The 27942-nt window shown below is 35.7% G+C and overlaps 1 protein-coding gene across 1 annotated transcript in view; it reads left to right on the top strand.

Annotated features, from left to right (window-relative positions):
* ABCA12 (ATP binding cassette subfamily A member 12) overlaps window positions 1-27942 on the top strand; it is a 116181-nt gene that overhangs the window by 60727 nt on the left and 27512 nt on the right. The window contains exons 20-35 of the mRNA XM_058299661.2: window positions 1035-1364; window positions 2483-2552; window positions 2641-2775; window positions 3628-3783; window positions 4693-4879; window positions 6852-7070; window positions 8507-8703; window positions 9447-9607; window positions 10912-11148; window positions 11452-11602; window positions 13912-14164; window positions 15202-15288; window positions 16054-16147; window positions 19315-19442; window positions 20894-20981; window positions 23397-23502. Coding sequence (XP_058155644.2) covers window positions 1035-1364; window positions 2483-2552; window positions 2641-2775; window positions 3628-3783; window positions 4693-4879; window positions 6852-7070; window positions 8507-8703; window positions 9447-9607; window positions 10912-11148; window positions 11452-11602; window positions 13912-14164; window positions 15202-15288; window positions 16054-16147; window positions 19315-19442; window positions 20894-20981; window positions 23397-23502 — 2599 coding nt within the window. The remainder of the gene's footprint in view (window positions 1-1034; window positions 1365-2482; window positions 2553-2640; window positions 2776-3627; window positions 3784-4692; window positions 4880-6851; window positions 7071-8506; window positions 8704-9446; window positions 9608-10911; window positions 11149-11451; window positions 11603-13911; window positions 14165-15201; window positions 15289-16053; window positions 16148-19314; window positions 19443-20893; window positions 20982-23396; window positions 23503-27942) is intronic.

Here is a 27942-nt window from a genome sequence, read left to right on the forward strand (position 1 = left end):
CTAATATATATATATACACATATATATATATAGGATTATAAACTGTTAGTGAACTGTTTCTTTTGTTCTTTATTTTTGGATGGATTCAGGTTTTTGTTAGTGTCAGAAGCTTAATATTAATCAAGAATTTTTAAAACTAGAAACCACGATATCAAGGTTTTCCCAAAGTACCACATCACCATTTTTTAAGACAACAAAGATTCAGAGGACTTTAGATCTTTCAGAATCCTTTTGGAGTTAATCCACAAACAGATCATACTGATCTGTTTTTCTTCCTTGGTGGAATGCCTTGACATCTGTGGATATTTTAAGTATCAAAGAATATCAGTTGAAAGAGAAGTAGAGTGTATCTCAGATACATGAAATCATTATGGGTGTCTGAATGTTTTTTAAGGAGGAACGTCATGACAAAGTTGATCTAGACTGCTAGTGAATTTTAAGGATGGGAAGTTGTGGATAAAGGCAGAAGGTCTTTCTTTGAAGTCTTCATGTTTTAAATTTTAAGAATCAGATCTATTCTATTGCTCTCAAGAATGTGAATACTGAATTTGTTGCTCATTAATGTTTAGTAAAATAAATTATCAAGTTTTATGATCTCAGTCTTTATATTGAACTTGAAATAAACAATGCTTTTTCACCCCCTTGACATATGCATGCCTGCACAAATGTCGAATTCATGTTGTAAAATTCTGCAGCAGGTAGCATAAATGTGATTATCTATTCTAAACTAGTTTAATCTAGAACCATTACTTAGATACCAGTTATAAAATGAAGTTGGATTAAAAAAATAATTTCAACATCCAAATCATTCATTATATTGAGGCTTTCTGGGAGTATACATCTAAGATGGACTAGTAAAAAATGTCACATTAATATCAGCAATCAGGGGCAAATACTTGATTCATGTGAATCATTAAAATGCCTAGTTCCATATATATGAAGACTCTCAAGGACATTTTCGCATGATAAAGGAATAATGCTTATTTGGGGGCATATCTGCTTAAGAAAATGCTAACAATTTTTCCTTCTTACAGTACATGAAGATGATGGGTGTGAACTCCTGCAGCCACTTTTTTGCCTGGCTTATAGAGAGTGTTGGGTTTTTATTGGTCACCACCGTCATCCTCACCGTTATACTCAAGTTTGGCAATATTCTTCCCGAAACAAATGGGTTCATTTTGTTCCTGTATTTTTTGGACTACAGCTTCTCAGTTATTGCCATGAGCTATCTTATCAGTGTCTTCTTCAACAACACCAACATTGCAGCTTTGATTGGAAGCCTCATCTACATCATTGCCTTTTTTCCATTTATTCTTCTGATTACAGTTGAGCATGAGTTGAGCTATTTAGTGAAAATATTTATGGTGAGTCAACTGTTGGCATGGTCAATATGTGAGATGAATAGACCCTTTTTTTTTTGGTTTTCAGACTTCACACTGAAAGGTTACATATCTAAATTTATAAGTTCAGTGAGAGCAAAATAAACTTAACCATCCAAATGATAGCCAGTTTCTTGATAGTATGTTGTTTACCATACAAGCATAAGATTAGGAAAAGAAAACATTTCCCCCACAGTTTCCAATACCATAGTATATGATGTTGTTGAGAAATAGTTTCTGAAGAACAGTTTAGATGCAATAGATCATTTTTTGAAATCATCCGGAATTTTTACTTCTCTCTAGTCCAATTCCTTAGGCATCTTAGAAACTCTATTCCTGGAATTATTCTCATATATGAACAATTGTCATGGCCTTCATGGCATAAAAGATAACTTACAGGCATAAAGACAAATGCATAGGTAGCACGTAAGCAGTTTAAATTCTTTTCTGCCTTTTCAATTAAAAAATACTAAATTAGTTTAAGAATTTAATGAAAACATTAAGATTACTGGCTATGAAACTTGGAAAGCATAAGTAAATCTCATCATTGACTGAGTCATTAAAGCCTTGCTGTTAATGAAAGTAGAAAGTGAGAAGCTCTTATCCAGCAATGACGACTTTGAATTTAAACAAAATGTAGATTTGTAATTTGTTGTAATTATAAATATGCAGATTAAATCAATTAAATTTTTTATATTTTCTTTCAGAATGCTTCTATTAAGTGAAATAAACTTGTGAAGTTAAACTGTCCTTTAACCCCTTAAATTTTCCTGTAAATTTTAGTTTTAACACTGCATTGCTCTATAATTACCTATTTTATAAAGTGCTGAGCAACATTTAGTAAGTTTCAATGCATATTTTGGAGTTTTGACAAGTATTTTCCAAGTTATAAATATCCTGTTTTTTTTTTTCGTGTCAATTTTCACCTCTCCACTTCTTTTGACGTTACAGCTTCCTTGGTAAAGGACTGCTGTAATTTTAAATATATGTCGAGTTAGTGCTCATTTTCTCTAAGTGTTGAAAGTTTTAAGTATTTTGAGATGCCTCTGGCTGAGAGGTATGAACTTTACAAGAACTACCATTGCTATTTATTATTTTCACAGAGCCTGCTGTCCCCAACGGCATTCAGCTATGCAAGCCAATATATTGCACGATATGAGGAACAGGGCATCGGTAGGTCACTTTCTTTAAAACTAGGTTTTCATCTATCACTATCGCATCATGTCTCACAGAAGAATGTATCTCTATATTCACTTTTTAGGTCTTCAGTGGGAAAATATGTACAGTTCCCCAGTTCATGAAGATACCACCTCATTCGGCTGGTTGTGCTGTCTAATCCTAGCTGACTCTTTCATTTACTTCTTTATTGCTTGGTATGTCAGGAATGTTTTCCCAGGTATGAACAAGCTTCTTGTACATAGCTGCTTTTTATTGTCATAATCATTATGAATTGGCAAATGTATGTTTTCTAATATTTGATTTGCCTTATATTATGTCCAAAAAAAGAATTACTCAAATGCCAAACCTAACCAAAATTTTCCAGAATGCGATAATTCCCTCTCTGATATTTTTTTAAAGATAGAGTGAATTAAGAAGCATGGAGTAGTGCCAAGAAAAGCCAGTCTTTCCAAATGTGGGTTTGAGATGCTATTAGGCAAAAAAACAAGTCTCCTAATTCTAAGGAGAAGTGGCTGAGTTGGGTTCCCCCGTTTATGTTTCAAGGGGTTATCCCTGTTAAGATGCGTAGGTGTTTTTCCATTAAGTCTATTTCTGAAGCTGTAAAAAATGAACAGAGAATATGGTTCCATTTGTATGAACTTTCTAGAAAAGACATATATAGAGAGGTAAAAAGCAGATCAGTGATTGCCTGGTGTTTGGGGTGGGTGTAGGGGTTATGTGAAAATGGGCATGAGAGAACTTTTTAAGATTATAGAACGACTCTAAGACTGAACTGTGGTGATGGTTGCACAGCTTTATAAATGTATTAGAAATTATCTAACTGTGCACTTAAAATGGGTAAACTTTATGACATATAATTATACCTCCATAAAGGTGTTAAAAAAAGAGTAAAGGAAAGGTTACCTTTTTTACTTTATCTTAGAGACTGAGACCACTCTTTAGTTTTATATGAATACCAAAAAAATTAAAATACTTCCTGAATCTTATATAATATTCTGTTGTTTAAATTCTGATGATTAATTTTCATAATCGATTGATGATCACTTTTCTTAATACATTTTTATTACAGGGACATATGGTGTGGCAGCTCCGTGGTATTTTCCAATCCTTCCTTCCTATTGGAAGGAGGAATTTGGATGTAAAAAGGTGAAGCACGAAAAAAGCAATGGCCTTATGTTTACAAATATCATGATGAAGAACACCAACCCATCTGCCAATAAGACAAGTAGGTCAACAACATGCATTATTATGAGAGAAGTGGTATAAAAAATTAATTTGACTAGTGATTTTAATTATGTTTTTCTAAATGGCAAAATTATCAGCCTTTTAGTCATGGATGAATATGTCTACACATATGTGTTTGAACTCTTATGGGGATTAAATTGTGGCTTTTTTCTGGGCTCATTAGCTCAGTTGGTTAGCATATGGTGCTAATTAGGCCAAGATAGCAGATCCCTTTGTGGTCCAGTTAGATTCATACAGAGAAAAATTTTGTTCCTTGGCCACAGTCTGCCCCCCTTACTCCAGCCATCTGTCACTAGTCATAAGGAGTAACCAAGTAGTAAGTATGGATAATTTAACATAACCCATCATCAATACTGGAAAAATAATTCAAAGCTGAAGTCTTACTGACATTGGGTAAGTGAGTAGTATCATCTTTATTAGGTAAGGATGACCCTTATGAGTAGTCCAGTAGTGCTTTTAGTTTGCCTAAAGGAGATGGATGTCATAATTAATAACCTGTATTCTGTAAACCACAGATCAGAATTAGACCCATCACTTTCAATCATACCTTGTAGACATTTATTCCATAAATTGGTATTATTGTGTCTAATTGGAGGACCAAACTTTAACTTCTATTTGAATATCTGAGATATGTTGAATAAAGAACTCATAATTGTGACATTGTAGTCTGGGGCTGCTCTTTAAGACAGAAAATGTGACTTCCCACTCTCAATTATTCTTTAACCAAGCAAGAGGGGACTGAAGACTATAACAGATCATTTGTTTCTTAATTTTTTTTTTAATTAGAGGTTGTATTTTATAGTCTTCAATTTTTAATTAAGGGAAAGTATAACTCTGCTGCAGTTTACTTATTTGTGAGCTTGCAACTGGTCTCTTGATTTCTTTCTAGGTCCTGAATGCATATTTCCCTCCAACATTGAGCCTGAACCTAATGATCTCACCATTGGGGTTGCCCTGCATGGGGTTACAAAGATCTATGGCTCTAAAATCGCTGTTGATAACCTCAATCTGAACTTTTATGAAGGGCATATTACTTCATTGCTGGGGCCCAATGGAGCCGGGAAAACTACTACTATGTATGTTACTTTTCAACACTTATTTTCATGGGTACATATTACCTAATGTTTCCCCACCTCTTTTCTAAAAATAAGGATATTATATCACTTGGAGGGTGTAAGATGGCTCAATTTGTATTCTATAGAATTGGGTCCATCAAATCTGTTTTATTTGTTCCATTTATTGTTGGCCCAACCAAAATGTCTTGCAAACTTTAATTCGGTGCCAATATTTTTAAATGAGGAATTTTCTAATAAAAATAAGTATTTTTGGCATATTTCACATCATAGGAAATTCGGGCAATGTTGAGTTCATTTTGTTAAATAAAGACAATTCTGGTTCATCACCACTCCCCATCAGTCTATATTGCCCAAAATACCCAGACTGTCTCATTTATTTGCATTTCAATCCTGGCCTATATATAAATTTGAGTTTGCACACCCTGATATGGACACGTTTAGCCCCAGGTGCTTCCTGTGACTTGATTTATAGGAAATAAAAGAGTAAGCAGCTGTCAAATATAGAACAAAAAGGTGAGGAGAGATGCATGGGTTGTTCTTTCTCCATCTTCATTTAACTAACATTTCCTGCATCAAAATGGAGAAGAGATTCAAATGTTTTTAAACTGACATTCTCTTGAACTTTTTCTGTTTCTTCTCCGATGTTCTATACCAGCTTAGCTGCTGAGTTCTTTCTAAAATACTATTGGCGCTCTAGCTCTTATTTGAGAAAAATGTCAGTTGCTTTATATCCTACAGTAAGTTCAGTGACTTCCAAGGCATATGTAAGTTAATTATTTTGTGAATAAAAGGGTACAACAAGATTACACTCAGCTACTCTCATTTACATGGCCACTTTTTAAATTTGGAGTTGGCTTTCTAGAGAGAACACACTATTTAAAAGGCAAGATTTCAAATAGGCAATGAGAGGCAAATGAAGAAAAGTCATAGAGAAAGCTTTTGAAGAGGCTGCAATTTTAGATGAGAAAGTCCCATTTATCATTCTGAATATAAACCTTATTATAAAGAATGGAGTATGTTATTTGTATTTTAGTGTTTTATGGGAAGAATCGTATTGATTCCCTATTTAAACCACAAGTATTTATTGAAGGTCTACTATGTGTGAGGCACTATATTAGGTGCTGGGATAGAGTGGCAAGTAAACAGAATTAGACCCATCACTTTCCTCCTGACCTCATGGAGCTTACATTGTAGTGAAAGAGATAGATATTAAATATGTGCCCAGTTGCCTAAGCATTTGAAAGACGATTGCGTATTATCTGGGTGAGACCACCCTGGCCATGGTGTGGGGAAGGGATGGGAGATGATCAAGAGTATGTGGGAAATAGAATTAGGAACCCACAGAGTGGGTTAGGGAGGTGGTGATGGAGGCTTGGGCTATAATGGAGACTGTGAAAATGGAGAGATGTGGATAGAGTCAGAAGATTAAAATAGGAGGAAGGTGGGAAAAAATGACATCTAGATTTATCAAATGCTGAAATAGGTAAAGTGGTGGGTTTGAGGGCAAGGATTGTGAGTATAGGTGATACCCTGTAGGACATGTAGTGAAGAAGTGGAGTTATCTATTGGATGTACAGAGCAAGACTGGGACTGAGTGATGAGGTCTGGGCTAGAGCTATAAATTAGGGACTAGTCAGTCAGTAGATATTATTTAATACTTGGGAAGTACATGAAATTGCTCAAGGAATGATGGTACTTACAATGAAAAAACCCAGTATCTTCTGTCATTGTTAGTGCAACTGCCACCACCACCACTACCATCTTCATGTTGTGTTTATGTAACACCTAAATTATTAAAAGCTTAAAAGTAATTTTCATTTTTAGTATTATTTAATACCATTTCATGTCAGAGCTTGACCTTGTTTGAAGAGATACACTGTAACAATTTTTGCTAATAACTGAGATATATTTAGTCCTAAAATCTAGCTTGAATGCTTAGTTCATATACAATTTATCTTTCTTCTGTTTCCAGCTCAATGTTAACTGGGCTGTTTGGGACCTCAGCAGGTACCATATTTGTTTATGGAAAGGACATCAAAACAGACCTAAGCACTATACGGAAGAACATGGGGGTCTGCATGCAGCATGACGTCTTGTTTAGTTACCTCACTACTAAGGAGCATCTTCTCTTATATGGCGCCATCAAAGTTCCTCACTGGACTAAAAAGCAGCTGCACGAGGAAGTAAAAAGGTAGGAAATTCTCAGAGATCTATAACTTGGTTGGTCAAGCTATGATGATAATACCAATAGGAAATGTTTTCTCACAAAACCATTGCTTTTTAGTTTCTCTATCTCTTTGGTATTGTGTACTTTTAAAAATAACTTTATTTCAAATTAAAAAAAAAAAACAGAAAAATGCAGTTCAACAAGTTATGAAAACATAACTCCTAGAAAGTGCTTTCCAGGTACTTTTTTATTGTATCTTATTCCAACTTCTAATTCAGTTGTTCAGAAAGATAACAGATGAACACAGATTAGTTAAATGACATAGTCATGGTCTCCTTATTAGTGAAAAAAAACAAAGAAGCAAAAAAAAAATGCTTAATCATATTCATACCTCCTAAACACAAACAATTTTAATGTCATTATCCTCACCAACCAGTTCTAATACTGGAATTATTTAGCTCTCTTCATCTTTGGCTCCTCTATTGCCACCAAACCTCTGCTTCTAATCTCCATGGCTACTATATTAGTCCAACTCCTAATTGGACTTCCAGCTTCTACTCTTCCCTCAACATTTATTCTTCATATTGCAGCAAAGATGATCCTCTGAAACCTCAGATCAGACCATGTCACTAATCGGGTCAAAACCCTCCAATTGCTTCCAACCAAACTCAAGTGTAAAAGTCAGTAATGTCCTTTCTTATCCAGGCCTACTAGGCTCTATAAGCCCTGCACCCAATCACACTTCTGATTTCATTTTCTTCTACTCTCCCCTTCAGTCACTCCGCTCTAAGCACACTGGCCTAGTTGCTGTTGCTTAATTATATTAGGTCTGCTCAAGCCACTGGGGACTGTGCACTCTGTTTACAGCACCTTCCCCAGATAGCTGCTTGGCTGGTTCCTCTACTTTTTTGGTATCTGTTCAAGTGTCACCTGCTCAGATTTGACCACCATACATAAAATGGATGCCTAAAATAGCATGTTTCAGGCACCCCTTCCCTCAAATATCCTGCTTCATTTATTTTTTATTGCCCTTAATCACCACCTGGCATATTATAAATTTACCTGGGAATATGTTAATTGACTGAAATTCCCTGTATTCTTCCATATCTATACACATATTAGAACTTAAGCTTTTTATGGGTAAGAACTTTAACTGTTCACTGCCTTTCCCCCACACCTAGAACAGACCCTGGCAGAAAGTAGGTATGCAATCTATAAATATTTGGCAAATAAATGAATGAAATAATGAAATATGTTGTGTTCTGAATATTAATTTTCTACCTACAACTAGATGGCAAATGATGGAAAATTATTTGTATTTGTCCTCAATTGTTTATTGAGCCTTGCTGAGTACATAAGAGTTGCTTAGTGAATACCTATAGCTTAAGGTATTTATTGTATTTTTCCAATACCTAAATATTCTAAACATAAAATATAACCACCATACATTACTTATGAAGGACTTTAAAAGACACTGGATTATATAGCCATCGTCATAAGAGAGTTGGAACATTGTCAGGAGGAATGAAGAGGAAATTATCCATCTCCATAGCTCTCATTGGTGGATCAAGACTGGTAATTTTGGATGAACCATCCACTGGAGTTGACCCATGTTCTCGCAGAAGTATATGGGATGTTATATCCAAGAACAAAACTGGTATGACTGCTTTCTTGTAACTTCTCTACCCAACAATTATAATTTTGTCCTGTAGATTACATAAAAGCAAGTTGAAGCCTTTTTTGTTTATGATATTCCTTAAATGTTTCAGATTGTCTCTTCCCCTTCCCAGTGGCCAATTAGTTCATGTCTACCTAGTGCCTGCTGTGAGTTGAACACTTAACTGGCTTTTGAGAACATGCCAATATCATGGTAGTTCTAAATTCTGCCTAGAAGAACTTGAAATCTAATTAGAGATACCAAACATACACAAATGAAAATAAACTGAAAACAGACTAAGTAAGTGCTAACAGGATATGAAGCAAAGGTGCAATCAGAGTGGAGTGGATTAATCAGAGAGGAATATTCAGAGTCTTTAAAAATACTGCTTTTTCATAGTAAAAAAGGGGGGGTGGGGTGGAAAATGAAGCCAGTGAGGCACAACTCTGACAGATTGGCAGGAATTGATAAAATGCACACTACAAATGATGGACAGGTAGTCATACAGCATAATAAATGCATTTGTTGTCTATGTATTTGAAAAACACCTCCCGATATTTAGAGACCCCTTTCCTGAGTTTCTCTTAGATCATTTTGAAACTCCTCCTGGTCCGTTGGCTCTCCAATTAGCTTATAAAGCATGACTCTTCATATGTCACAGGATTTAGACTTGCTAACTCTGTATGTCTTGGGAACTGTATCTTCATTTTTCATTCTCTATTGTTTTCATCTGTATTTTCAAGCCAGAACAATAATTCTGTCAACGCACCACTTGGACGAAGCTGAAGTGCTGAGTGACCGCATTGCCTTCCTGGAGCAGGGTGGGCTCCGGTGCTGTGGGTCACCGTTCTACCTCAAGGAGACATTCGGAGATGGGTACCACCTCACACTCACCAAAAAGAAGGTTTGTAGGGGAGAAAACTCACCTCATTATGTGGTCATAGGTTAATTTTCTATATGGAACAGAGTTAGAAATCATCCATTAATAATAATGTCCTTCTTAAGATTCATTCATGTGCAAACCTACATAAGCCTCAGAACACCTGGAGATCTTAGTTAAAACCAGATTTCTGGACCCCATCTTGAGAGCTCCCAAGTCAGTAGTCTGGGGTGGGGCTTGAGAATTTACATTTCCAACAAGTTTTCAGGTGCTGTTGTTGCTACTGGTCTGGGGACTGTGCTTTGAGAACCAGGGTGGTAGATTAAAAAAGTGATCTCCCGCCTAAGGTTACTAGTGGCAGATTAGCCTTTACTTCCCCAGCCTTCAAAAGCAAATGAAGAGAATATGAAACCATGTATTCACTTTCTGAACAATACTCATTAAGTGATTGTGTGGGGGACTGTGACATGGACATAGCAACATTGCTTTTACATCTTTTGTAGGATACTAATGCTAAATAAGGATCCCTGTTTCACCTAAAATAGCTTATGATTTAACAATACTCTGTGAGATTTATATGCTACTAGGCAAGTTTGACTACTACTACTTATTTCATATCTGATTATCCTGCTGTGGCTTCTAAAATACAAAAAAGATAGTTCATTGTTATAATCATTATTGCATTTCATTATATCATAAAAATGTATTTATTAGGTGCATATTTAACAGATCCAAGCACTGTTCTAGGCACTGATGATGCATCAGTGAATTGATGATATTAAGATCTCTGTGCTAATGCGGTTTATATTTTGATGAAGAGTTGGAAAACCAGATGATAAAATCAATAAGTAAATTGCTTAGGACATTAGCATGTAGTAAGTGCTTTGGATAGATATAAAGCAGAGGAGGTGGAGTGAGGAATGCTCTCAGTGGTGTCAGGGAAGGTATCCCCAAGAAGCTAACACTTGAGCTTGGACTTGGAACTGTTGATGGAGTGATATCTGGGGACAAAGAGAGAGCAATTGCAATGGCCCCACCTGGAGTGCTCTAACAACAGAAAGAGATCAGTGCCATTGGAGGAAAGCAAATGAAAGGGACATGGTAAGTCATAAGGAGGGATCAGAGTGGGATGGGGGAATGAGGCTAGTAGCACCACAACTTGTAGACCACCATGAGGATCCCAAGTGGCACAGGGAACCACTGCAGGAATGAGATCTGACCAGACCCATGTCCAGTGTGGCCCAACAGAACCCACCACTCTCTGACAAGGACCTTGGGCACCACAGTGGAAAGACATGGGATTATTTAACTTCTGTTTTTGTCTCTAGAGTCCAAATATGAATGCAAATACAACATGTGACACGATGGCTGTGACAGCAATGATCCGATCACACCTGCCCGAAGCCTATCTCAAGGAGGACATCGGGGGAGAGCTTGTTTATGTGCTTCCTCCTTTTAGCACCAAAGTCTCAGGAGCCTATCTGTCGCTCCTTAGGGCACTGGACAACGGTATGGGTGACCTCAACATCGGGTGCTACGGCATCTCAGATACCACTGTAGAAGAGGTACAACTAGGCACTTCTTTATTTTTCTTAATGCTGATTTCACTTGTTGTTCTCTTAAGAATAATGTTTGACACTTTAAAAAGAGAGGAGAAATATTTTTAAATAAATATTTCACACAATCAGAAAATCTGAAATAGTACTGAGATCAGATATATATTTTATAGACAAACATTGTCACTTAAAATCACAGGGGCAATGTTTATCTCAAAAATGTGATAAAATTTCAAAATCAAACTTAAGTTTAGAAACTGGACAAGACATGTACTTATTACATTAATCAAATGACCCGGTTTTTCTTTCTAGGTCTTCCTGAACTTGACTAAAGACTCACAAAAAGATAGCAATATAAGTCTTGAACACTTAACACAAAAGAAAATTGGAAATTCCAGTACCAATGGCATGGCTACTCCCGATGATTTATCTGTGAGCAGCAGCAATTTCACAGACAGAGATGGTATGAATCTAGTGTGAATGTTTTATTTAATTCCAATAAATGATATAAATTCACTAATAGCAGGGCAGATTTTTAGTTTTTTGAAATTCAAATTTATACTTTCTTTTGAAATTCAAAAAGACTAAATAAATGTAAGCTTTCTCTTTTAATATACAAAATAATTGTTAAGCCAAATTGAATTTTCTTTTTCAAAGTCTTTTGAAGAATGTGAAAGAATTTCCTTGATAGGGTGATGATGAGTATGCCATTCTAACCAGCAGAAATTGCTTTCAAAACATAACTACAATTTCAGATTTGGATTCAGCAAATTAAAATCCTTCTTGTAATCATTGCTGTCCAACAATGAACAAGGGTGCCTTGTAAGATAATTCACTCTCTATTATTAGATGTATACAAACCGAGGCAAGAGTCACACGCCAAAAAAGAACTCACTGAAAAAAATGTCTAACCTCCCCCCACACACACACTATGAACCATTCAGGTGCTGAAAAAATTTAGCCACTGAGAAAATGCCTCTGAATTGAAGAAGCTGGACTTGATGACTAAGATCTACCTATAATAATAAGTTGATTATTTTGTTTTCCAATTCTTCACACAGGAAATATTTGAAAAATCATGTTTCTTGAAATGCCTTTGAGGCATTAGCTTTTTAAATATAACTTTTATTGTCTCATTTCCTTTCTGACTGCTGATTAATACTTTGGGAAACCCCATATACTTAAAGAAGTGTATAGTAAGATGAAATATAAATTATGGAGTAGTCATTTCAATAATTTTCTTAAATTGGGAAAATCTCTAGGAACAGGACTTTTAATTAATTTGCCCAGCTCTTAAACTCAGAAAAGATGATCTCTGATGTTTGCATAATTCTGGAACTTGAGTCTCATTTGTTCTCTACTATATTCCTCATTTATAATCTTTTGGGGAATATAGTTATAGAGTCCATGGAATTGAGGGCTTTCATTAGAAAGTGGATGTCTGCTGTAAGAAGTAAATATTATATATTTGCTTCTGCAATTGTCTTATACTTTAAAGCTATTATTCAGTCCAAATATTCCCCTCATTGACATTATCTTTTACAAAGCACACTTTCTCTATTTGATACACCTGTAAGTCATCCACATGTAATTTCTCAAGAAACAGAAAAGCATACTAATTAACTTAAAATATTCAGCTCCCTCTACAATTCCCCTTTGCAGAGATATGAGTTTGCCTTTAAACTTATTCATTCTGTTTAATTGGAATTCATTTTGAATTAAGCAGCTTTGTATTTTTCCTTATCACTTAAATGAAGATCATGATTTTTGTGTTGCATAATTTGTGATGGAGAATTAAACATATACACAGGATTGACGAATGCTGTCATCTTATTGCATGTGAATAAGTGCTTAGTGGTAGGCCTTTGGAGAAAACGTTACATTCGAACCTATTTTTAGAGGGTACTGCTGAATTTCTTAGTTGATAAAAGTGCTATTGAGGAAGTAGCAGGTTATGGCATCCAGACCTGCTCTCTTAGAATCAAGGAATTTTCTCCAGCTCCTAAGGAACAGTTAAAGTGGGGGAATTTTTCCAATGAGTTCTATTTTGTGCTTTTAATGATAAAGATGATATGTTAAACTCAATGTTTTTCTAAATTTCTAAATTATTTTCTAATATAGAAAAATAATTTCTATATTATCTAAAGATAATATAATGCATAAATGTTTGTACTAGAGTTTTACTTTGGCGAAGAGAAGACTTTTTTCCTGTCCCTCATTTAGGGTGAATTTGTTGGACCTCACATTAGAATCAAAGCCAATTAGACTTACAATCACTAAATTGGTCACAATAGGAACAAGTTCTTAGAGTAGCCTAATATTTTAGTTTCTGTTTATCTTATTTGAATTTTATCTCTTGACAGAAGCTCTTTTAAGTATTAGTAATTAGTAATATATATTAAACCTGTGTTGGGATTTTGAAGTTAGGGGACAATATGCATTTAGAAAATTCCAGAGAGCATGACTTTTAAAATGTAAAATTACTATGTGTATGACTAATAATATCTTATGTAGAGTGATTTACAATTTTCAAAGTATTTTTACTTACAACTCTGTGAAATAGGTATTACGGTTCTCAGCTTTCTTTGTGGAGAAATTGAGGCTCAAGCTCACGACTGATAAATGAAGAGCCAAATATCAAATCCAAGTCTTTAAAACTTAAGGTCTTCCCACCGTAACATTGTATCATCCATCTGTAGTTCTTGAAATAACTTTATTACCTTATTTATCTCCTTTATGCTGAAGCATACCAAATCTCTTTTTCTTAAACAGACAAAGTCCTGACAAGAGGAGAGAGGTTGGATGGTTTGGGACTGTTGCTGAAGAAGGTAACAGCCATACTCATCAAGCGGTTCCACCACACCCGCAGGAACTGGAAGGGCTTCATTGCCCAGGTTATCCTCCCCGTCGTCTTTGTTACCACTGCCATGGGCCTTGGCACACTGAGAAATTCCAGCAACAGTTATCCTGAGATCCAGATCTCCCCCTCTCTTTATGGTACCTCAGGACAGACATCCTTCTACGCGTAAGTTTCTTTCCTTCAACTAAAATGGTGTTTCCATGATGCTTTCCAGGGCACCGTTGTGCCATGGAATGCAGAAGAGGGAAGAACTAGGAGCCACACTGTCTGATTCTGCCAACGGAATGGACAATGTGATTTACTACAACATGACATTACTTTCACGAATAAATTGCTTTAAAGAGTTTTTGGATTTGTCTAAAAGTAAAGTTATGGTAGGTATTTCTTTTTAATGACTAGACTTTAATCAAGAAACCCAGGTTAGGGAAGCAGACTTGGCCCAGTGGTTAGGGTGTCCGTCTACCACATGGGAGGTCCACGGTTCAAACCCCGGGCCTCCTTGACCCATGTGGAGCTGGCGCATGTGCAGCGCTAATGCGCGCAAGGAGTGCCCTGCCACGCAGGGGTGTCCCCCACGTAAGGGAGCCCCACGCACAAGGAATGTGCCCCATAAGGAGAGTCGCCCTGTGCGTGAAAGAAAGTGCAGCCTGCCCAGGAATGGCACCGCACACATGGAGAGCTGACTCAACAAAAAGAAACACAGGTGCCCATGCCACTGACTACAACAGAAGCAGACAAAGAAGAACATGCAGCAAATAGACACAGAGAACAGACAACTGGGGTGGGGGGAAGGGAAGGGGAGAGAAATAAAATAAATAAATAAAATCTTAAAAAAAAAAAAGAAACCCAGGTTAGGTTGTAACTTTCCAATCTGTTGGCATATACAACAAATAAACTGTTGTGGTTTTATAAATAAATAGTAATGTCAGAATTCTGTGTAGTATAATGTTTTATATAGATACAATAGATGATCACCAAATACCTGTGACAATTAGTAGACTAATAAGGTAGCCAAAAAGAGGCACATGCTTATTTTTTCCTGTGACACTTTTTTTCCCTAAGACAGAACCTTTTTAGATTTTTAAGAAAACAGTTCTATAGACAGCACATTGGATTCCTTCCAGTTATTCACAAGCATGAGTTTAGTATAGGAAAATAGTAGAAGAAAACATGAATTTGTTTTTCTCCTTTTTACATTACAGGAATTCTCACCCAAGTACACAGGCACTGGTCTCAGCCATGTGGAACTTCCCTGGCATCGACAACATGTGTCTAAACACCAGTGATCCGTAAGTGGGTCTTCTGCCTTTTCTTTCCCCTTCCACATTCCGGTTTTGTGTGTTCATGTTCCCCTGGGGTTGACGGGAGAGTATGGGTGTGTGGATGGAGAACCGTATTTGGTTGGGGAAGGGCAGAGCCCTGATAGAAATGTGGTTAACAGATTTCCTCTATTTCCTTTAGTGCATTTCTTGGCTGTGCTATTCTGTAACAATAAATGTTAGATGCCTTATAATTTGTACAGCTCTTTTGTATGTTTTCATTTTACAATTATAACAACCCTGTGCACTATTAATCTTGTCTAAAGAAATCAAGATGATAAATGATATAGCTAAAGCTGACTCCAAATCACATGATTTTGAAGTACAGTGTTACTTATTCAAACTTCCAAGACGGTACAAAACTTGTGTAACCTTGACAATGGTGCATTATTATGTGAATGAATCACCTTCCCATCACAGGTGAAGATGAAAAGATCAAAGAGAATAAAGGGGGCAAAAAACCCCATTCTGCCACATGAAGATAATTCAATGAGCTTAGGTCTCAGTACTACCTAATCAATAAATGCTTTCCTTTAATCCCCCACCACAAAATGTTAAATCACTTGAAAATGGCAGAGTAATGTATATTCAAGTTATGAAAAATCAGTAAAACCATACCTAGGACTACATACCTGAATTTAATACCAAGTACTAATTTATATGCACTTGCATAAATTTGAGAACACACAGATACACACAACACATACCTCATTTCAATATAATTTTTATTTGCAGAAGATGTTTAAAGACAGACAGTCTGGGAAAATGGAACACCAGTGGAGAACCTATCACTAATTTTGGTGTTTGTACCTGCTCAGATAATACCCAGGTAAGAAGGAATTACGTTTCAGTGAAGTAGGAAAAACAAAGGAATAAATATTGAAACCTGAAAGTTCTCTCTAGGTTACCGAAGAATCAGTATACTTTCATTTTATGGAAGCTAGTAGCTAAAGATTCAGACCTTGGCACCTCAAAAATATTGACTTTGAATTTCAGGTCACTGCTTTAAATCCATCTCAAGACAAATTTTGAAAGATAGGTAATTCTGTTTGGTCTTTGTGAAAACTAACTGAAAATGAATTTTGGTCTCAGTTTAGCTCTAACTAGAAAGCTATATGTTTCACATGACAAAATGTCACCATAACTCTCCTATCTGAAAATACAGTGAAACTGCCACTGTAGTAGACTCCTGGGAAGTCAGTAATATGTAAGCCTAGAACAGAACTCTATATGTCTAGAAGCAACACCTCCAGTCTGCAAGAGAAGTCCACTTCCTAAAAGAAGTAGAGATTATCCAACCTTCACTTACCGTGTCTGTATTCACACTTTAGTTTTGTAGGCCTATCAAGTCACAATACTTAAGAGACTCAAATACACTGGGGAAATTAAAGACTTGAAGAAAAGACTAATAGTTTTTGGAAAGTCATTATATAGGCAACTTACTTATTCAGAGAAGGAGGAATCTAGCAATATTTTCTTCAAAGTGGCTGAAAGTATTTTCAACAAATGTAACTCATTTTGGTGATCTTATGCAAGACAATTACTGACAAATAAGAGCTGGAATACAACAAGGGTCTTTTGGAATCCTTGCATATTTAAAAGTTAGTCTTTCCCAGTATTCTTACCCAGTCTTACCCAGTAATCCCTCATTTACTTTAGCAAAATGCCAAAATTTGTTTAATTTTTTTTTAGTTCACAGTAAAAGTCAATTTATTTAATATTTAAAATAGGAATCTGGATAATTTTTACTAATCAAAATATCTGTATATTTGTTGATTTTTCACCTATTTTGCCATTTAATCAACATCTACAGATCTACTTCTAGCTGTTTAATAACAATGAGACCGCCTTGTGTAAGTGATGCTAAAATTCATCAGACATAGGCTTAGGATAAAATAGTTAAATCCTAAAATTTTGAAAGAAATTATACTTCATGTCCAGCAAAAGGCACTGTTAAGAGAGTAAAAACCAAGCTTCTGTTGAAAATAATATTCACACTGTACAACAAAGAACTCATACCTAGATTATATATAAAGAATGCCTGCAAATCATTAAGAAAAAGATATAATTCAATAGAAAAATGGGCAAAGTACTAGAAGATTAACTTCACAAAGAGCAAATCCAAATGGTCAATAAATATATGAAAGTGTAGGCATAATGGAAATACAAATTAAAACCACAATGTGATACCATTCCACACTGGTAAGAATGGCTAAAATGAGGAAGGAGGAAAATTCCAAACATGTGGAGGAGCCAGAATGTTCAGATTCTGCCAATGGGATTGTAAATTGGTACACACAGTTTTTAAAAACTGTTTAGCAGTATCTACTAAAGCTGAGGATAAATAGGACCAGCAATTCCGCTCCTATTATATACCTATCAGAAATGTGAATATGTTCACCAAGAGGCATATACTCGGATATTCATAGCAACACTTTTTGTAAAAAGTTAAAAACTGGAAACTACCCAAATGGCCACCATACAAAATGGGTAAATCAAATATAATATATTTCCACAATGATACAGAATATAGCAAAATAAGAATGATTGTATACAACTATACACATATGGATGAGTCCCACAAAATAACCAGTGAAAAAAGACAGACACAAATTAATACGTATTATATCATTCCATTTATGTAAAATACGAAAAACAGGCAGAACTAATCTGTGCTGGTTACTTTGGAGGTGGCAGTCATAGGAAGGGCAGAATAAAGGAGTTTCTGGGGTACTACCATTGTTCTGTTTCCTGATATGACTGCTGGGTTCAAGGATGTGGTCATTTTGTCAAACTTCATTAAGCAGTATACATAAAATAACACAGTTTTTCTGTATGTTTCATATAATACAAGGTTAAAGCTGGAAAAAAAAGCACACTGTACATAAGGATTTCCGTTTAATTATAATATTTTTGAAACTAGTAGCATTCCAGAATGTGACCTTCAAGTTGGTGCAACTAAACAGGGATGTAAGGTGGAATCCACCATTCATTTTTTAGTGCAGCCTGCAACTTTGTGCTCTTGGGACACAAGTATGATGCTAGCCCCAGGGTCTGGGTCCCAGGGCAAAGCGCTATGGAGAAAAACAGAAAAAGTGCTAGACTTTTCCCAGACCAAACTTTATGTCAGTAAAGCATGAGAAGCTACACTGAAAGTAAGTGGTCAGGAAGTGCAGCAAGATATGGGCATAAAAATAAGTAGTTAAAGTTAAGCTCAGAATTTGATTACTAAGTTTTGACAATTACATGATAGTAATGTAAGATATTAACCTTGGGAGAAACTGAGTAACATGTATACAGGAACTCTCTGTATTACCTTTGTAATCTAAAATTATCATTCCAAAATAAAAGTTTATTTAAAAAACTAAGCCCGGGCATCTAAGTTTTGTACCTAAAACTAAAGCAACATGAACTTATTTTTTAGCACTTTTTTCACTGTCTTTTTTTTTAAAGATACATATATCACACAAAATGTTACATTAAAAAATACAAGAGGTTCCCATATACCCCACTCCCCGCCCCCTCATTCCTCCCACATCAACAAAACGTGAACTTTTTAACCACTACTGCCAGTCCCTGAGAAGTTTTTAGTCTGTTGACATTATCTTTTCCATTTGGGGACAAACACTTGTTCCTTCCCTGTTTATTATTGAGGGAATTTTGAATCATCTTAGTGTTTAATATTATTCTCCAACCATATCAAACATGTCAGCACAGAAAAGAAATATCACACATTGGTTAACCTGTGTTATTTTGTTGGCTTTAAGTGAGTTCTAAATGTATGTGTATGCTCAACATTAATAATAGCTATCTGTTCTAATTTCTTGGCATAGGCAAGACGAGTTCTTTACAAAGGTCTTTAAAGTCAGAGGACACTCTTATCACAGTCTACCAGTTGCAGTAATAGACAAATGATGAGACAAACTCCTTGACATTGTCCATTTGATTTGCACAGCATCGGTCAAGAAAAACTTAAATTTTAACTTTATTTTTCAGGACTGTCCTAAATTTAACTATTCCCCACCTCATAGAAGAACTTACTCTTCCCAAGTAATTTATAACCTTACTGGACACCGCATGGAGAATTATCTTATATCAACTGCTAATGAATTTACTCAAAAAAGGTACAATGCTCTGTTAATAACATATTTTATTTCTCTATTTTGCTTTCTAATTGCAATGATAACTACCTTCAGAACTTGAGACAATATAGACAATAGATGCAAATAACTGTTGATTATTCATGTGTTTAAATTATCAGTTTTATCTAATCAGCCTGTGTTGAAATTTAAGCAATGACTCTAAATTTAAGGTTCATTTCACCAAATTGAAAAAGCATTGGTGTTTTTTTCCCCTTAAAGCTCAAAAATGTATTGTTAAATTTGCACATCATATTTTCTTGAAGAAAAAGAGCAGTTATATTGACTGGATTATACCAACTCAGAGGGTTTTAATGCATAGCTGTGATGATAATTGGCTTTAGTTCCAATATAATATCTCATGACTCAGAGTATGATATCTGTGTATGTATAAAATGTGTCTGTGTGGCAAGGCCACAGGGCTCGTACCTAATCCCCTAAGCATTCGCCATGAATGTAGAACTGGTAGACTTGCAATAATTACCATTTTTTCCTTCCCTCTCTGTCATCCTTCTTTCCTTTCTCAATACACATAAATGATTACTAGTCACTGTAAAATCATTAAAAAGTACAAATAACCAAAAGGAAGAAAAATATACTCTCTCCATCCAAATATAGCTACTATTGGTAATTTGATAAATATCCTTCCAGAAATTTTCTAGCCACAGATAAATATATATATATATGTAAATATTTCCAACAAAATGGGGTTTATTACACAAACTGTTCTTAAAATCTTTTTTAAGTAAACGATATACTGTGGCAATCATTGCATGCTAAAAAATGCAACTCTGTATCATCACATTTAAAATGATAGTCATAAGGAGATTATTTTATTTAATCCAGCCTTAAATGGTGGACATTTAAAATAATCTTTTCTTAATATTATTAATAGATATTTTTTTAAAAATCAACTGCTTATTTTCAGGACACCATGAACTGACAGTTAAATAGACCCAACTCACCTTCCAACATCCAAGAGGAGAAAAAGTATAACTCTGCAGGATAAGTTAGGGCAAGATGTTTGGGGAATAGAAGAAACAGAACCATGTGAAAAAGAATAAAAATTGATTTTATATCATTTTAATACTGGTTGCCTGGAAAAAAAGGATTTTAAGCACTAAAATCTTAAGATGTTTAAGAAGATGGTGCACATATCTGTTAAGGTGGAGGAATTTTCTCATTTTCAGAATTATCACTTCACATTTGCAAATGTTCAGAAGGACTTTTTGTCTCTAATTATATTGTATACTTTAGACTAATAGATAATAAAGGGAATCGGTAAAAATGTAAAATATGTATCAGCTGTATTTATTTCATACTAAAAATGTATCTCTAATGGAAAGAAAAAAAATGAATTCCTAGTTAAGTATTTCAGCTATGTCTATGAATATTTTCTCAATTAAAATAAATATAAATTTTATTATTCTTTGTAGATATGGAGGTTGGAGTTTTGGACTGCCTTTGACTAAGGACCTTCGTTTTGATATAACAGCAGTTCCTGCAAATAGAACACTTGCCAAGGTAACTTACGATCTTCCTTCTGGAATGTCATAAAAATGAGAACATGAGATTGATATGTACATATAGATAAGATTTTCATGAGGTAAAATCAAAACATGGGTACAGACATTATTTGGGCATTGTCTTGGTTTGCCACAGGACTGCCGACGCAAAGTACTAGAAAGGGGTGGCTTTTATAATGGGGATTTAAGTTAGGGTAAAATCTTACAGTTCTGAGGCCGTGAAATGTATACATCAAATCACCGTCAGAGATGCTTTCTCACCAAAGTCAGCTACTGGTGGTCCTGTTGTCCTGCCACGTGGTGAAGATGGAGGCAGATCTCTGCCAAGGTCCCTGTCTTTCCCTGAGCTCCGCGCAACCAGGCATGGGTCTTGCCTCTTTCCAGGCCTCCTCTCTCAGTCTTGGCTGTTTCACTTTCTTCCCAAGTTTAGCTGTGGGCTATCAGGCGTATGGCTCATCTCAACAGCCTTGAGCTGCTCCGTGGGCTCAGTCTCTTGGGAGCTTTGTGCTTAAGCTTTGGCTGCTAGTGGTCAGTCCTCTCTATAACGCAGGATAAAAAATGCTAACTTCCTTTCTCTGTGTGTGTCTCTTTGTGTCTCCGTTTTTATAAAACTCCAGTAAGAGAGAGGGTGGAAACCCAACTTGAGTCACACCTCACTGACATAGCCCAATCAAAAGGGCTACATACCCACATGAGTAGATTAGTTCAAGAACATAATCTTTTTCTTTTTAGGATTCATAAGATAACTTCAAACTGTCACAGGCATTATTCAATAAGTTGAAGATATATATATAGCCCATAGCACAGTGTTTCTAGCCCTGTGTATTTCCCATAATTTTTAAACTAGAGAAGCGAGTTTATAGAACAGTCATGCATAAAATACAGGATTCCCATATATCACCCCACATCCTGCACGGATGTGGAACATTTGTTACAATTTTAAGTAATGTCTATTTGATGAGCAAGATTTTAGCGATTTAATCGACTGATCACAAACAAAATATACTGAGAATGAATGAACTCACCTCCACACAACAAAGTAGGCTAAATCTCCCAAACATTATCAATAAGCAAAAGGAAAGGCAAAAAAAGAATACAAACAGTGTGACTGCATTTACTATGAACTTCAAGAGTAGGCTAAATAAGCATATTGTATATGGGAGAGGAAGACGATTATGATTTGGAAGGTCACGATTTCACAAAAGTCAGGTACAGGGTAATTCTGGGTGCTAGCAATGTTTTCTTTCTCACCCTCCTTGATGGTTAAAGGAATGTGCTCTCTTTACACGTTTTTTATTAAACTATACTTTTATGTTTTATGCATTTTAATGTATGTGTCAGCTTTTAGAGAATGGAAAATACATGTTTAACCTTTATATTTAAAGAACATGAAAAAAACTTTGATTACATTTCATAAAGATGAATGATGGCTTTTTTCCTCAGAATTTGCCTATCCTTCAAAACAAGCTGGAATCACAGAATTAGGCACATATTGTTAACCGTATCATCAAGGGCAGTCTTAGGAATTTTGAATTGGCTTCCATATATTTCTCATTTGGTAGAAAGAGACATATAGAGCTGTGGGGGAAGTGTAGAAACTAATATTCACTGGGATGACCTTTTACACAACTACCTAATTTCATCCTCACAATGCCTCTGTGAGATAGATATTATTAGGCAGCTTTTAACTGACTTCCACCAAGTCATTTAGAAAGTAAATAATAGTGCTAGGAGTTTGAATGTCTCCCTTTTATTCATTACACACACACACACACACACACACGGAGAAAATATTCTTGTATAAACAAGGGAGATCCCAATATAGAATAGTCTCTAAATCAAATTTTTAATTTAGAATTATCAACTGCGTTTCTTGAATTGAGGCTTAGCAGTATTTTAAATCCCTCTGTTTTTTACCTTATAGGTAAAGTAATTTACTTCCTTGATGAATTATAATTAAGAATTGAGAGTTAGTGGGGAGATTTCAAGGTTATCTTTTTAGTCATTAAGGACTCAATGCTTAGTATATGTATTTTATTGTTTCTTACGGCCTGGTCTATATGTCATTTCTTTTCACCATTTTTTCTTTCTCAATAACCCATGGACCAGCCACAGAGGTGGAGATAATTATTTCTACAGTTTACCTCAGGCTTTGCCTATAGAGGAGATCTGGAAACTCATGACTCAGTGCTGTCACACAGAACAACTGACTTCCTAATCTCTGCTTATCTCTAAATTGGAAATTTAGAGGCCTGTGTTCAACACTCTGGAAGATGGTTTATAATCTTACAAAATGAAATAAGTTGGGAAATCAATGCTCTTATTTTAAAGATCCATGTTGTAGGCTGTAGGATATAAAGACAACCTAATTTATTTGAACACACTATTGATCTTTTCTCTTGGAATTTTATAGGTATGGTATGATCCCGAAGGCTTTCACTCCCTTCCAGCTTACCTCAACAGCCTGAACAATTTCCTCCTGCGAGTTAACATGTCAAAACATGATGCTGCCAGACATGGTAAAGTGCCTTACCCAGAAGCTTTCTTGTATTGCAACTTAATGCTACATTCCCTGTAAAGATGCACATTAGATTATGCTGCCTCACAATAGCAGGTATTTTATGGTATCTAAATCAAAGTCTTTAGAAGGAGATTGGAAGTAGTAACTACCTCCAGATGGAACATTCTGGATAATCCCCTTAACTTCAGGTTAATTTAGTTTCCTCATTTATCAAGTCAGGGTAATAATGCTGTCTTCATGCTCACGACTGTTCTTACACTTAGTTGTTCTACCTCACAGGAAACACTTTATTACTATTTAGTTGTATACTGGCTAATCTTGCTAAACATTGCTCATGAATCTAAACCTCAAGATAAAACTTTGAAACTACAGAAGTTCTCTACCTGATGTATTATTATTGTCATTTATTGAGCACTGACCACATTATACACACTTTCTAGGAATTATTGCTAATCCTTCGAGCACCCATTCAGAATGAGAGCTTTCGTTCCGTGCTATTATTCTCTGAGGATCAGAAGTGGGATTTGAATCCAGATCTGTTTGACTCCTCCCTGTTCCTTTCCTTTTAATGTACATACTGCTTCTCTGGACTTAGCAGGTCTGCATAGGTGTGGTTTTCCAAGAGGCTTCCATGTATATATATTTTAAATAGGACTTGGAGTTTGGAAGAAACCGATTTATTTGTTTCTATTTATATTTCAATTACTGTTCATTGACTATTTCATCTTTTTGAGCTTCATTCAGATTATTTCCCCATGCAGATCCTGAAAATAATTATAAAGTTGCTGAAGAAACTCAGAGTACTATTAGGTTGGTACAAAAGGAATTGTGGTCTTGGATCATGACTTTTAAATCACTGTAACTAGGCTCAAATACAACTTTATTAATCAAAATAGGAACCATTACAATCAACACTTTTTGCCAGTGAGAAATTAGCTTGTGTATACCTGTAGTGTAAAAATCAGTGCTTTGGGATGTGATGAACTCTTGGAAAGCATTTTCTGCATCCTGCTGGTTGTGGAAGTGTTTTCCTGCAAAAAGTTGCCAAGATGCTGGAAGAAGTGGTAGTCCGTTGGTGAGATGTCAGATATGGAAGATAAGGCAAAACTTTGTAGCCCAATTTGTTCATCTTTTGAAGTATTGGTTGTGTAACATGGGCCAGACGTTGTCATGGAGAATTGGGCCCTTTCTGGTGACCATGGCCGGCTTTAGGCATCGCAGTTTTTGGTGCATCTCATCGATTTGTTCAGCATACTTCTCAGATGAAATGGTTTTGCCAAGATTCAGAAAACTGTAGTGGCAACAGAGCACCAAAGTGAGCATTTCCTTTTTTTGGGTGCAAGTTTGGCTTTGGGAAGTGCTTTGGAGCTTCTTCGTGGTCCAACCACTGACCTGCTCAATGCCAGTTGTCGTATAAAATCCACTTTTTCTTGCACATCACATTCCGATCGAGAAATTGTTCTTTGTTGTTGCATAGAGTAAAGAAGACAATATTTCAAAATGACTTTTTTTTTTTTCAGTCAGCTCATGAGGCACCCACTTACCCAGCTTTTTCACCTTTCCTATTTGCTTAAATGCCACACGACCATAGAATGGTCGACATTGAGTTCTTCGGCAATCTCCCGTGTAGTTTAAGAGGATCAGCTTGGCTGGTTGCTTTCAACTGGTCATTGTCAACTTCTGACGGCTGGCCACTACATTCCTCATCTTCAAGGCTCTTGTCTCCTTTGCAAAACTTCTTGAACCACCACTGCACTGTACGTTCATTAGCAGTTCCTGGGCCAAATGCGTTGTTGATGTTGCCAGTTGTCTCCACTGCTTTTCAAACCATTTTGAACACAAATAAGAAAATCGCTCAAATTTGCTTTTTGTCTAACATGCTTTCCATAGTCTAAAGTAAAAATAAGGGAAGTGGATTTGGCTCAACCGGTAGAGTGTCCTCCTACCACACGGGAGGTCCAGGTTTCAAGCACAGGGCCTCCTGATCCATGTGATGAGCTGGCCCACGCACAGTGCTGATGCACGCAAGGAGTGCTGTGCCACACAGGGGTGTCCCCCATGTAGGGGAGCCCCACATGCAAGGAGTGTGTCCTGTAAGAGAGCAGCCCAGCACACAAAAGTGCAGCCTGCCCAGGAGTGGTGCCGCACACACGGAGAGCTGATGCAGCATGATGATGCTGGGAAAGAGGCAGGGAAAGACAGATTCCCCGTGCCGCTTACAAGAATACAAAGGGACACAGAAGAACACACAGTGAACGGACACAGAGAGTAGACAACTGGGGGAGGGGGAGCAGGGAAGGGGAGAGAAATAAATAAAAAATAAATCTAACAAAAAAAATAAATTAAAAAATAAAATAAATATAAAATAAACAGCAAGTAATGTCATTAGCAAAAAACCATAAAGCAAGAGATGCACATTCAAATGATGTATAACATAACCACATTTATTTAAGAATGTATGCCAATATCAAATGGCAAATTTCAACAATGCAAAACTGCAATTACTTTTGCACCAACCTAATACATTTGCTGGCCAACACTGAGCTTCTAGTCTAATGAACAGGACTCACATACAGCAAAAAGACACAATATATCTTTCATAAATGCCAACATCTTTCATCTCCTGCAATTGGGTATAATAGTGTGTGCCAGATGTGTTTACCTAAGTTAATTGTAGAGTCAAATGCTCATTCTAGTAACAGAATCTTTAGGAGTCATCTTTTCACAGAAAGCCATTTTTTTTTTTTTCCAATTGCTTTGACATTTTCTTAGCAGGAAGAACCATGAAGAAAATAACAAGATTGAAAGTCCTTAGATCTACACCATTAATAAAGGTCATAGTAAAGTGTGGTCAGTTTTTAAAAATTAAATGATAACTAAAGCCAGGTCGATCTACTGTAACCTGACTTGAAATATTGTTGAACTCTTGACTTAGAGTAGGATCTCTTATTCAGAGCAAAAGATACTTGTTGCTATGACAAATAATGAAAGCATAGGAACTACAGAAATAACTGGGGGAAAACATAGCTATGTTGGTGAGAACAAAAGAGGAACACCACTTTTGAAGGAGTCAACTCTTTGAAACTTGCATTCAGGTTTCCTTTATTAATAGTGTTCTTTCCTTAAACCAGGCAATCTGAGTCATTCTAGAGTCCAGCAGGATTGCTGTGGCTCCTACCATAGTATTTTTGTGATAGAGTACAAAGAATTGGTAATTCTATAACATAAAATTTATATTGACTCCACAAGGAAATTTATTTTTTAATTTAAAAATAAGCTTAGTTTGAATTATATAAAGATAAGTAGTAGTGTGCCTTATTCTTTGGTAACTTTTCTTATGTTACCTTATGAAAGTGGCAGCTTCCACCCTTTCTGGAAGCAGTTCGACTTCTTTTAAAAGAAATCCACATCACCTAAAATATTTTTAGTGATTTGTTATGCACATATGGGGTCTGTCATGGTAGCACTCCCTTCCTTTAAAAATCACCCCAATTATTCTCCTACCACCTCCCTCCATGTACTACTTGTCTTAAGGCATCTTTGTTAGAGTCTGCATGAACTGGAATTTTGCTTTAGCTGTAAAATTGATTTTCTTTGTATTCTAACATGCTAAAAAAAATCTTTTAATTAGCTTTCCTTTGCAATATCAATATCTATTATATTCATATGCTTCCCTCTAGTGGTTAATTTAACATGAAAGCTCTTTTCTTCCTCCCCAAAGGGTATAGGTTGGCTTGCTTTCTCAAACAAATGTTACACATAAAAATATTGACAAGCTGCCCTCTCCACTTCATGTTCATTCTTAACCTTCATTGCATTAGTAGTAATGATCAATAAATATAGAGGGAAGCCTCTCATTTTAGATTTACATTAGAAACACCATAAAATGCATAAGTTTTAGTGGAGGAAATATTAATCAAAATTTTATGATTCATTTCCATTTAATAAGCATTCCATTGACCAATCACTGTACTCAAGACAATGTGCCAATTGCTGTAGTACCCACAGAAAAGATTACAGTATAAGTCCCTAACCCTGTCACTTTTATGTAAACTTTCAGCTAAAGATAGGCTTTAAAACAACTGGATATTATCATGGTTCAGCAGCATTTTGCATAAGCAAGTGAAATATATTTGCAGAGATTCCTTTGGTGAAATAAAGTATTTCTTGATTCTGAAATAGAAAGGAAAATAAAAGAAATCTTTTCCCCAACAGGGTTTAAGTAGGACTCCAAGGAAAATTGAATCTCACGTAAAAGATAAAGCCACATCCTCCAACAATATGATTGAAATCATAGGTCAAATTGATTGCTGTTGCTAGTTTCTTCATTTTGTTTCGACTATTTTTTTTCTTTAACTTGGAACAACTGCAAAATTCAACTTCAAAATAAATCACATTCTACTTAATAAAAATTATATATTTAACAATAGAATAATTT

Source organism: Dasypus novemcinctus, chromosome 7 (assembly GCF_030445035.2).
Source record: "Dasypus novemcinctus isolate mDasNov1 chromosome 7, mDasNov1.1.hap2, whole genome shotgun sequence".
NCBI lineage: Eukaryota > Metazoa > Chordata > Mammalia > Cingulata > Dasypodidae > Dasypus > Dasypus novemcinctus.